Source organism: Pseudopipra pipra, chromosome 2 (assembly GCF_036250125.1).
Source record: "Pseudopipra pipra isolate bDixPip1 chromosome 2, bDixPip1.hap1, whole genome shotgun sequence".
Taxonomy (NCBI): Eukaryota; Metazoa; Chordata; class Aves; order Passeriformes; family Pipridae; genus Pseudopipra; species Pseudopipra pipra.
The window spans coordinates 62,435,193-62,448,134 of record NC_087550.1 but is presented as its reverse complement, the minus strand read 5'-3'; the positions used below and the strand labels follow the sequence as shown (position 1 = coordinate 62,448,134).

The window sequence follows — 12,942 nt, the reverse complement described above, 5'->3', positions numbered from 1 at the left end:
TATGAACAAAGGAGGGCGGAAAAGGCAGAAGAGCAGGTGCATTTCATAATTTCTGGTCACATTTTTCTTCAGTCTTGCTTGCACATGTCTAAATGGAGCCTATGTCCTCCTCCTCGTACGAATCAGAGGCAGAGAAATCCTTATAAACATGACTCTTAAGCACTGGCCAAAAATTTACTTTGTTAAATTGCTAAAAGAAAATTTGTCATGTTTACAAAAAAACAAACAAACAAACAAAACCAAAACAAACCAGGAAACTTGAGTGTTACTCATTTTAGGATACCAGAGATAAATGAAAGGGAGAAAAGAGAAGGCAGAAATCACATTAATTCCTCCCCTTCTGGTAGAGCAATTTCACAAATTAATGAAAAGATGGCAAGTTCTACTCTAACATAGCTGCAACTTTGATGAGATATGATAGACACTCATATTTTCAAGCTTGGACTATGTGACTCAACACTGATTTAGCTCAGCTTTGAGCATGCACTTAAAACCCACTATTTTTAGTTGTTTCACATGTTTTTTCCAGAACTTTTAGGCTCTTTGAGAAGAAACAATGAACTATATCACTATTTACATTTTATCATGTTAATACATTTTCCAGATCTTCTGAAGTGTGACCTAATATAAAATTATAACTAACAGGTAGCATTCATAATATAATCTAAACTTAGGAACAAGATGTTTTTAGTAATGAGCTTCAAATAAGACTTAAAGGTCTTCAGAAAATATTGTATTGCTAGAGTTTATTCAGAAGAGTTTTAAGGTAGCTTTTTAACAACTGGCTATCATCACCTTCAGAATGTGACAAAGGAGAGAAATAGGAGTGGATGAGTTCTAACAATTTCTTCTTCAGATTCCCCAAGCAGGCATAGCTTTTCAAAGACACGTTTCATTGATGTACTGTCCCCTCTCTGCTACAATTGAAAGTTTTAGTTTGAAATTTAGATTGGAATAAAAGGACCTAAAAGCTTCAGAGTACATGAGAGTCTCTTTCCATCTGTTATGTGTGGGTTGGATACCTACCTTTGCCCAAGTCTTTTGGCTGATTTAGATACTCAAACTCCTGGGAGGTGCCATTCTGGCTGCAGCTGATGTGCCAATCTGTACCACTTTCAGCTCAATATTCTTCGTCTCCATCATATGAAACATGAGAAGCAGAAAAGCTTTAGGACAATTGCTGGTCCTTGATGCCTGCTTTTAAAGTAACAGGGAATGGGGGTTGACTGGTATTCCCATTTTATTCCCATTTTTTCTGTGTGAGTGCCTAAGATTGGTAATCTGGGTAATAATAGAATCATAGAATCAGATAGGTTGGAAAGGACCTCTGAGATCATCAAGTCCAACCCTTGGTCCACTACCACCATGGTTACTAGACCATGGCACTAAGTGCCACATCCAGTCTCATCTCAAAAACCTCCAGGGATGGAGAATCCACCACTTCCCTGGGCAGCCCATTCCAATGCCTGATTACTGTCTCTGTACAGAATTTCTTCCTAATATCCAACCTAAATTTCCCCTGGCAGAGCTTAAGACCATGCCCTCTTGTCTTAATGTTGTCTTGGGAACCTGCTGGCTCTCCTCCTCCAGACCTCTTGCTGCAGGACATCCAAACCAGAGGGTCCAGCCAGCAGAGTGGATCTGAGTGTGGGAATACACATGCCAGCCCCATTGCAGCAGGTGGGGCCGATGCCTCCTGGTTTTGTTTTAATAGCAGCTTCTCCTGTGTGAGAACCTTTGTTGTTCACTTCACAGCTGGTCTGAGAAGGTAAAGGCTCAGCCACGGTGTGACAGAGTGAGAGGGGCACTGTTATGCAGCAGTTGTGCTATGAGGCAACAGATCTCCTGATGGAGTCCAGGTCCACTCTGACACTCAGGATACCATCAGATTTTCACATCACTGACGACATCTGACTTTCACTCAGAAGGGTGGGGAAACTTACCAACTTAATGCAGTTCAATTAGATGTCAGTTCCTGGGAACTGGAAACAGTCTTTTTTGTCAAGGGACAATTAGCCTACTTGATCCTTGACTGTGTATTTCACTGGCTCCTGCTTTCAACCTTGCTTTTATGTTGAGCATTCACATTTGTATTTTACAATTGTTCCAAGACAGGCTGTATTTGTTGCCAAGTGTGCCAAAAGAGATTCTGAATCAGGGCTGAAGTAATTTCAGAAGTTTCAAGAACTGATTGCTTCAACAGTCTTTGTGCTGGGGCAGTGTGTGACCAGCACTGGTTGCTGGCCAGCCTTATCACTGCTGAACCCCATGGAGTGATCACAGTTTTGAGAAGGGCATTTCTGACACCACCTCAGTAGATGTGATTTGAAATAAGAAAAATTAAAGCTATGCACAGAGACAGATTGATACTTTTCTGGTCAGAAGAGGTATTACCAAAGACAGTCACTCACAGGGATTCCCTCTTACCTAATGAAAGAAAGGAAGCAGCACGAAATCAAAGATGCAAGAAAATTTCTCTGAAAGAAAGTGTAACATGGGTTTTTCACAGCATCATGTTTTAGGTAAAAAAAAAAAAAAATCTATGGGTTGCTTGGTATTTATAGCTCATTCATCTTATTCTAAGTGGCTTTGTGCAGGCTTGCACATCCCATCAGTGAACATGCTACTTCATGAACCCTGGCATCAGTGCTTCTGAAAACCAAGGCCAGAGTCTTTCACACTGAATATTATAGATCTTGAACTCCTTCCTCTTGTGGGCAAAATATTTATGTTGGTTTAAACTGAGTGAAAAGCTTTGGAAAAATCTTATGGTTCAGACTCTCTTCTTATGCATCAATCATTTTGTGACAAATTCTGTTGCTTTACTCACAGCACCTAAAGACTCATTTCTGATATGTCAGTCTCAGTGGGAGTAACCTTTAACATGGGCACTTTTCAAATGCCATTTCTCTTACTAAATCAACAAAACACTAATTAAGGACTTCTCAAGCTTAACAAAATTATGTGAACTTAGGACACGGAGGCCTTGATAAAAGCCAAGAATCCTACAAGCACTTTTAAAGCATAACCAACCATAACAGAACCTAATAAAATTTAAGAGTGTAATTTCTCAATGCTAACAGAACTTTGACTCAACATGTTTTTGAATCAAAACATGTTAAGGCATTGCCATTAAGAAACTGGAGTACTAGGTCAAAAACTAGTTCTGTGTCATTTCCACCGGGACTATAAACTGTTTCCTTTAAACAGTTATTTAAAGATGATCCACATGACCTCAATACAGTTCCTGATGAAAAACAGTACAAAATCTCTTTCCAGAGATTAACATACAGGCTGACAATACAAGAGTGCAGCTACACATTTATGCTAAAATATCGCATAAACAAAACAAAATGACCAGCCAAATGGCTAAAGTTTGAAATACCTATAACATCAGTTGCCAAAGACTGTCAGGTTTAAACAGTAAAATCTCATACTTTTGAATAGTACTTAATTTATTCTACAAAGGCTATTTTAGAAGATAAATTCAAACCAAATGAGCAACATACTAAGCTTTGTAGTAGTTTAATTAAATTGCCCAGATTGGCAAAGACCATCCTCCTAACAAAACGAATCATGCCATACATTAGAAAGCTCAGTATGCTTTTCCTGAAATTGCTGTTTGAACTCAGGCAGTGGCTCAAGACCATTAAGAGCACAGGAAATGTGCTGAAGGTCTGGGGCACCAGACCAGGTCAGCAGTCCGTCCAGCCCAGCACTTTGACTCCACTGCATCAACTGAGATGCAGTTAAAGGGGAGCAAGTGAGCCAGGCCACTTTCTGCAGTCCCATACTGGACTCTCCTATTGTCCATAAGTTTGCCTAAATTTTTGAGTTCACTTACAAGTTGAATCGCCTCCACAACTTCCTATGGCAGCAAGTTCCTGAAGTTTACTTTTTTAGACATTTTAAAACTATCTCCTACTAATTCCATGTTCCCTAGTTTCTCTACTATGAGATTTGCTGAAAAACAGTTCCGAGTAAATTTCACCCACCTCCTTCAATATTTTTTTAAGCCTTGGCAATTCCCCCCTCCTTGTCCCCAGTCCCTGCAAACTGAGGGGTCCTAATATTTCTGATCTCTCCTAGAAGAACTGCTACGTTCCCTTGACTACGTCAGTGATACCTAAAGGCATATAAATATTCGGAAAGTAAGCAGTGCTCAGGAACATTCCCAGGTGCTAGAACACTCACCTGCAATAATGAATATGCTATAGGAGTCCTGAGCACAACATAGGCTGATGCCAAGGAGCAATCTTCTTCCATGTAAAACTGGAAACTATTCCTGAGATCACTCTTACCAGGCAGTTAGCAAGAAAAGATGATTTACTAAAACTGACTGGCTTCATGACACTTAGCCTCAGTTTCCATAAACATTTGGAGCACACTTAAATTACTAATATATAAACAATTCCTGACTGTAGCCTGAAGAAATATTACATTTTGCCTCTTTCAAGGATTAGTTAAGGGACACACTCTGAAGGAGCTTTTAAAATCTCTTCTTCACCTTAAATCACAATTTGAGCTGGTCTGATATGGCAAATACACTCTTAGAATACAATAATTCTTATATAAAACTATTCTATAATACTTCTCTCTTCAACGAATTCCAAATTAAAATATAATTTTATTGTAACTCAAGTAGTATAATCACATCCTACAGAGATACATTGACTTGGACATACTACCACCAACAGATATGAGAATTTAAAAATAATTGCATCTCAGGATATTCTATATGAATTATTACCACATTTGTGTGAACAGGGTGGAAAATATTCAGATCTTGCAACTAGAGAATTAACAGAAGTAAAAATGTTCAAAGAGCAGAATGCTCAACTTTTTTTATTTTTATTCGGCAATCTCTTCACTATCAGCAAGAGAAACTACAGGATGTTTCTGCAGGCTGAAGCAGGAAAGCAGTTTAATGTTTTTTCAAAGTCTTTGGCTTATTTCTACCACAGAATATGTGAATTTAATAAAAATGGCTGGAATCAGAAAAAAACCCTGTAAGACTAAGAATACAAACAACAAAAGGTGGAAGGGAGATCTGTGCAAGGCAGAGCTGCAGCCACCTTGACTCAGAGGGCTGCCTCCAAAGAAATTAAAAACTTAAGGCCAAATGTTAACACCTATCTCCAAAAAGGTCTAGAAGTAATTTTTATCAGCAAGAAGCAGAGGCTCCTTGAAATACCTTACAGGTATTTCACTCTGCCAATATGGTCATGGCAGTGTCTTTTAAAAGCAAAACAGCAACAATACAAAATACAGCTAATTTATATTTTACTAATCCTTGTCTTTAGGTATAAGAACACTTCCACAAGCAGCTCAAGATTTTGCTTGTGCCAGACAAATACACAGTTAACATATTACTTCATTGGAGCACAGTGAGGGACAGAATGGAATTTAAAACACAGAACTAGTTAACCTTGTTTTGAATATGTTGTTTTGCACACTAATTAAAGCCAAAAATCTCATTAACTTCACTGAAATAACAATTAAAACCAAGCCTTCATTCTGTAAGATATGCACTTCTACAAGATTCTCTACTTGAACTTCCATCCTCTTAACACAAGTAGTGATGTACTAGCAGACTGACAGGTTTCAAAACAATTTCAGCTAGCTGACAGGAAAGAAGGGCAGCATCAGACCTGTGGCATCATCATAAATGCATATTTACATTATAACAAGAAGGGAAATGTTCCCCTGGTACTTTCAGTGACAAAAAAAAGTGATAAACTGTAAATAGGCTTGCACAATTAATAACTATTCTTCATCATGTGGTTAGTAAGCAAGATGGAAATAAACCTATGGATGTTATTGAGAAGTACCAATATCAAAATCAGATTCATCCTAATAAGGACCCTAGATGACGTGAAGGACTTGCAGAGCAGGAAAACAAAAGCAGCTTAGGACTAATCCACAAGGATGTTACTTTACTTTTTTAAGGCAACATCTTTCCATAGCAGAAACTGTAAATACAACCAGAAGTCCAAACTATTTCTGTCACTATAGAGGGAAAAAAATAAAAAGCTGATAAGTAAACCATGAAACAACTCAAAGAGCTCTAAAAACTAACTTCATAAAAGATCTCATAGCAAGTTTGACATATTTTTCTTCTTTTGCTCACAACTATATATGTGCAAAAGCAGCTCTCCAAATAAAATGTAAAAAGCTAAAGAACAAACTTTTCTCTCCAAATAAACACACATGATACAACCAGTCAAAAACTAGTGCCTCAAAATTATTTTGCCATTTCTATCGATTACATATATGCAGTGGACCTGTAAGGCAAAAGGGATTTTGTTTTAAAAAACCCTACATATGCAAAATATTAATAGTATTTTTAATTTATTGCTTAGGTTCTAGAAGTTCAAATTTAGTTCAAAGTAAAAAAAAAAGAGTAACAGAAAACCCAATACCCAAACAACAAATGATTGTGTTTAGAAGTATACTAGATATTCTTTCACACAGATGCAAAACAAAACATATTCAGAATTGAGACAGTTGTTAACATTCTCCTCTACTCTGCTCTATAAAGTTATGAAGATCTTTCTAATTTGGGGAAAGTTTTGCAGATCCCATTTGAATAAGGTTTATGGAAGAGAGTCTAATTATCCTTACCACATAATGATGATATTAAGCATTATACATTCTACAGCCCAGTTCAAATAATACTTGTATTTCTTAAAGGACAGGAGTGACTGAAACAGTTTATAATTCTTTTAAACCAGCACAAACATCAAGAGAATCAAGTCAGATACAATAAAACTTTATTTACAAGTTTGGCATTCACAGCCACATTTTCAAATCTTTTGTAGCAGGTAACAAACAGTGTTGCCCAAATAAATGCTTTTATACTAAAAGCCTCTTTGTCCACAGAAGTAGTTATTAACTACTCAATATGCAAGAAAATTTAAAAATATTTATTTTTCCTAATAAATGCAGGTTTATTTCTAACAAGCTAAGTCTTAGGTGAAAGACTGAAACTATAATTTTAGGGTTCCTGGGACATAAAAAAGATTTTTGTATTTGCAATAAAGAAAAAAAAAATCTATATAAACATCAAGCTCATTCTGTCCAAAATATCTTGGCTTTCAAACACATCCTTCAGTACCAAGGACTATCAGCTTCCTGAAGGGAAAAAGAAAAAGGTTAAGTTTTTTAATCCTCACTGAGGCTAAAGAAACTGAAATACACTAAATATTTGTGTCATGTGTGAAGTTGCGGGATATGCCCACATGAGAACTGGCACTCTGTTCTCTCCACAGGCTGGCACTGTCTACAGCCACAAAGGCAAAAAAACTAAAGACACTGGACTGCATTTCAGTGTAAATGAGTATTTTGAATCCTTCCCTCTCCCCAGTCACCCACCACCTCACTCTGAAGGGGAAAGGAACTGAGTGGGTTACTCGATATCTTCCTCTGAAAGAAATTAGATGCGCTTTGTGAATTTACATGTTTTTCCAGAATGAGTGAAATCTGGGACAAATTTTCCAACCAAGTTAAAAGCCTCTGAATATATGCAACTAGAATGCTAATAGATCTACCACTAAATATATCATAGGGGGAAAAAACCCCAAAAATCCTTTTGCAACAAAACTGATTCCTAGTCTGTCATACATATTAAAATACTGACAAATGTGGGGAAGTAAGAAAGGAAAGAAAAGGGTGGAGGGAGTGTGTGTGGGGAAGCTAGAACACGTTACATTAATTTTAGCCATTGCTAAAATTGTATATATAAAATGAAGAAATAAGACTATGTTACATTACATTACAACTGTGGTTAAAGCACACTCCAATATAACCACATAGTAAGAGACTGTTCCTGTAAAACAAGAAAGATTACAAGTTGGAGCAAGACAATACTACCAAAAAGCAGAGTTCTGTTTTTCCCTCATTCTGGAGTGGTTTTGTGGGATGTGTGTGTTTCTCGGGGTAGCAGGGAGTTGTTTTTTTTTCCTACAACTTCCTAAAAATCAAAATGGCTAAGTGTTCCAAAATTTAAAGAGAAGAAAATCACAAACCATTTCTATACTAGCAGAAACAACACTATTTTCTGAGATGTTTTACTAGGAAATAGGAGAGAGCTTTTGGGTTGTTTTGTTTTGTTTATTATTAATCTGAAAGCATCTATATTTAGCTTTATATGGTTATAGGTGCTGAGTCAGTAGCAAATGATTGTCAGCAAAATCCACAAATAATGGAAAGACTTTACCAAAATCGTATTTCTAAATGCACTACTAATATACATCAACATGGGGAAAAAAAAAAAGAGACAGCAGTGGTTTGTCTAAAAATACGGCAACTGAAATCAGCTCAGCAGTACTCAGAAAATTTTTAACCGAAAGGACAAAGGTAAATTAATTTTTGAACATTTTTCAAATTTAGGAAAGCATTTTAGCTAATGCTCTTTGCCATTCTGACTTCAAAAAAATTTAAAACGCTGAACCTTTTAAGAGGATGGTACAGCCAAGCTCTTTGGAAGATGTACACTGTATCTTTAAAAGTCTGTCTGCAACAAGATTTAAAAAGGGTGTATTTCTAGAAAAGGGTGAATATAATACAACACAACTTCCAGGCAGAGCTACAGTTATGCTCTGTCATTAGGGCACCTATTCAGAACAATTACATTTTTCTCCACTAATAGCTTCAATCAAGATGTTAATTAGCAACATGCTTTATCTCGTAACCCATTTCAAAAGCCTTAGCACTTGGACTTACTGTTGCTCGCATCCTTTTATTTCTCTCATTCAACTGGTGCTACCACAGTGACAAAGGATGAAGGAAGATTCAACAGTCACCACTCCAGCTGCTCCAATCTGTTCCATTCACTTAATACTGAGGTAATCTTCAGTGATGTGTTGAACACTGCCCCCCCCTTCTTTTAACAGGGCACCTTAACCTAAATGCCACGCCGGAGTATCTCACTTTACCTTCCTCTATAGCTGTACATCCACGAAGCATGTGGAGGCAGGATGTGAAAGGTGGGATCAATTAACAATATAGTCAGCAATACCTACCTCAAGCCTTCCTTCCTATCAAATTAGCCAACGTACAGTGAGCTTCCTGCTGTACACGAATGTATCATGTCACCATAGCAACTAAATCAACAAATAGCTGCTGCAGCATCTGCTTCTGGATCATCTAACGTCAGTCAACAGAAGGTTCGGGTTTAAGAGAACAAAGCTTCCAAATATATGCCATTTTATAACTGCATTTTTAATCTAGCCTCCCGATTCCCAGATAGGATATACTAATTCGGAATCAACCAACTTCTGACTTTATAATCTGTGATGCAGCTTATGACTTCATTTTGCAAGTAAGCCAGAAAGAAAGGAGGAAAAAAATACCTTGTAATAGAATAAAAAGATACAGCAAGGAAATAATCAATTGGCTTCACAGAGTGTGGTTCAGTGAACATGGAAAATCAGACGCAGACTCAAGATGCTCTGCCATGGCTCCAACATGGAATTACTGTGATTTGTAGGTTTGTAACCTCACCTATGCCAGAGTTCCCATTTGTAGGACTAGTACAACAATATTTGTAAGTTCCTACATGCTACTTATCAAAGAATACTGCACGACTAGAGTGTTGTTATTCATTAGCAGCACCGGAATTGCCAGATGGAATCACATCTGTGGTTGAGCTAAGGTGATGTCAGTTACGAACACGGCACAATCGTTTTTCCATTGATTGTGTGTTCAAGATCTGCTTTTTATAACATAACAAGGCTAATGAGGCTATGAACTACTCTTTTCCACAATCAAACCCACTAACGCTTAGAAAACATACTAAATGGAAAAATGCAAAATATCTATGTAACAGGTATTACAGAGAGTATATGATTATTAAATAGGAACATCTGACATCAGTAATAAAAGCTAAATTAAAACAGTACTTTAAATTTTATTTCTGAATTGCCAAAGGCTTATGAATGTCATGGTTGTAAAAAACATTACTTTCATATAATTCTTTCTTAAAGCCATCTTTCATAAGATTTTTCTATCTCCCATCTTCTTTTACATCTCCTAAAAACTTACTCCCTGCACATTTATGTTGGCTACTAACCAATAAAGAGTTCTGAAAATTTTAGGTTGAGCTTTGTACTATACCACACCAATTCGCAGAAGACTCAGCACACAACATTTCTGTGTTATCTCTAAGGGAAAGTAATGTTAGAATTTTCTTTTTTTCCCTTAAAGTATCTTATGTTTTTAGTATCAATGACAGATGAAAATGGGCCTCTCACTATTATTTATAGAAGTGTCCTATAGACTTTGATCTTTGTCCAAATAACATGATGTAACAGTCTTAACACTAAAGTTCTAAATATTCTGTTTTCCACAAATTCGAATTTACAGGCTTCCCATGATTACACAGTTCTCTAGCCTAGCATCTGCTAATATTAACTGTAAGGACCTACCTGCTCTATATATGGAGTTTAACACTTTCTCAATGAAGAATAGTAAACATACAGGTAGTGACGTAAAAAACTAGTAACAAATCCTGGTTTTCAGGACTAGGGAGGAAATCCATACAGAATTAAGTGTTACATAATATGTTATAGTAGCAATTTACATTCTTGTGATTTTTAAAAAACAAATCCAACCCAAACTATTTCAGCTTACACAGATAATAGCAGCATGTTTGAAAAAAGCAAGAGAAAAAAGCCACCTTTTTGGTGACATGCTCCTAAGGCCTGTTTTCAGAGGACAGACCAAGCAACTCTTCATCATTTTTCTAAAAGGCAGCTGACAGATAATAAAATCAGCAAATATTTAATCTTTAACTACTGCTATAAGATTCTGTCAGCACCACTGAATGTGCTAAGATGACAGAATATCCCTAGAAGCAACTGGAAACAGGGAGACTGGACAGATGACTAGACTGCTCATTGGCAGTGACGTTCAAAAACTATAGATTTCAATTGGCTTTCATTGCTTATTGTAGAAAGGCAGGTTGGAAAGATCCAAGAATTGCTGGTTTGGGTTTTTTTATTCTAGCAAATAAATTGTTTTTGTTTATGAAAAGTTTTTTAAATTCTTACTGTACTTGTGTTTCTCTCCCTTCTCTTCATGTGGAAGATGATCAGCAGAAAGCTGATCCCTGGGAAGAAGGGCAGGGAAAGATGATTTGGAGCCTTGTTTTATAAGAATACAAAGTTTTCTTATAAGAACCAGTAAAAGATAAATGTTAAAATCTGCATCTAATATCACTGATAAACATTCAAGACTTCTTAGTGTCCACATACAACAGTGTCAATCAATTTATGTTCCATAATGTTTAATTCTTTATTATTGAGAAGTACTTATAATTTTCATCTACTTGCTTTTGCTTTATTTGTCTCATCTCTGTTGCATTTTCAGTTCTCACAGCTTGGCTGAGCAAAGTTTTCTTTGTCTCATTTACAGCAAACCCAATCTGTTTCAGCAGCACTGACACAGTCTGTGGTTAGCAGACAGTGCACAGAAAATTTGCTTCTTAAAATAATACCACTATTATATCTTTAAATCAGCGAAAGTATAAATGTAAGCAGTGTTTCAAAGAATTTTGATAATGCAACGGACAAACATTTGTGCTTCAAAGTTTTAAGCTAAGCCTTGTTTACAGGGAATTAGAAGGAAGCAGTGTTAGGGGCAGTCACTGAACTCTAGTCATGGCCAGTGGTTAGACACATCAACCTCTAAAAATAAAAACTGGAAGACTTCAATCAGATTATTCTCATTTCATGATTTGTTGTTTGAAGGCCACAGGACTTCAGTTCCATAATGCAAAGCAAAAGTGGATGAGGAACAAAACTCATACTGCACAGCAAAGTGGTAGCAAGGGCTAACTAATACCTTCCAGGGGCTAGTCCCCTCAGTAGGTGTTTTCCCTGATCAACAACTGCAACAGTCCAAAACAGAATCAGGGAGTAAACTTTCATAGAAGTTTTATCTAAATGCCCTGAAAGTATAAAACTGCCAATTTAATGCTGGAAAACTAAGTAATTTAACAAAGATTCTTTGAAGTGAAAAATACAATTAAAAAACCCTCAACTCCCCAGTTGCTTAAGGTGCTATTAAATATTACACAGAATAAACCCCCCTCATTTCTAAAAAAACCCCAAACTTAAAACTACTGCAATGTACAATGTGTGGCATTGTTCAAAGAAAGTCAGGTGCTTTGAAGATTTTTCATCTGATTCCTATCAGTTTTTTACATACTGTATTAAAAAAATAAAAATCTTCTCTTCCCATAATGACCCAGTCTTCTTTACAACACTTGTGGAATCAAAACACCCTTGCAATCATTTCAATTGAGTATCAACAGTGAAGACACTTTTCAGCTGTACTTCAACTGTATGTACTTTGCAACTCTCACACTTTGCAGGCTGTACTAGCAGTTGCCACAAAGTCCTGTGTGTTGAACAGGTATTATTTGGAGTTTCCCTATGCAAAAAATAATACTCCTGAAGACTCTCTGCTTCCAGGCTCTCTGAATCTGTTGTGAAGACTTAAATGCTGAGAAGAAGGGAAGAGTTAGTTTGCTCTTTAGCTCATATTTGAAACAACCTGAACAGTTGTGTCATTGTTAGAGAGTTCTGCTAGTATTTTCCTTCCGAGTAATACCTAGTCATAACTAAAAACCAGAATCTCACAAACATTATGAAAGCTAGCCAAGATGAACAAAGTGAGGTGGACAGTTAAAAGATTTACTAAACGTATCTGAAAGAGTATGCAACCAGTTAGGCATTTACCAAGAAACAATATCCAACATTATAAAGCAGATCAATCCTTTTCACCCAGAGGGTGGTTAGGTGCTGGAACAGGCTCCCCAGGGAAGTGGTCACAACACCAAGCCTGAGTTCAAGAAGCATTTGGACAATGCTCTCAGTCACATGGTGTGATTCTTGGGGTGTCCTGAGCAGGGCCAGGAGTTGAACTCGATGATCCTTG

General features: G+C 36.8%; 1 protein-coding gene across 10 annotated transcripts in view; it reads right to left on the bottom strand.

Annotated features, from left to right (window-relative positions):
- Positions 1-12,942, bottom strand: part of FNDC3A (fibronectin type III domain containing 3A) — a 118,978-nt gene that overhangs the window by 78,152 nt on the left and 27,884 nt on the right. For 2 of the 10 annotated variants that reach the window (XM_064647272.1, XM_064647270.1), the window contains exon 1: positions 8,725-8,929. The exons of 7 other annotated variants lie outside the window; for them this stretch is intronic. Coding sequence is in view for 1 of the 3 variants with exons in the window: in XM_064647270.1 (XP_064503340.1) it covers positions 8,725-8,736 (12 nt within the window). In the remaining 2 variants the exon portion in view is untranslated. Of the gene's footprint in view, positions 1-1,026; positions 1,042-8,724; positions 8,930-12,942 lie in introns of those variants that run through there. One more of the 10 variants, XM_064647274.1, reaches the window with a different exon arrangement.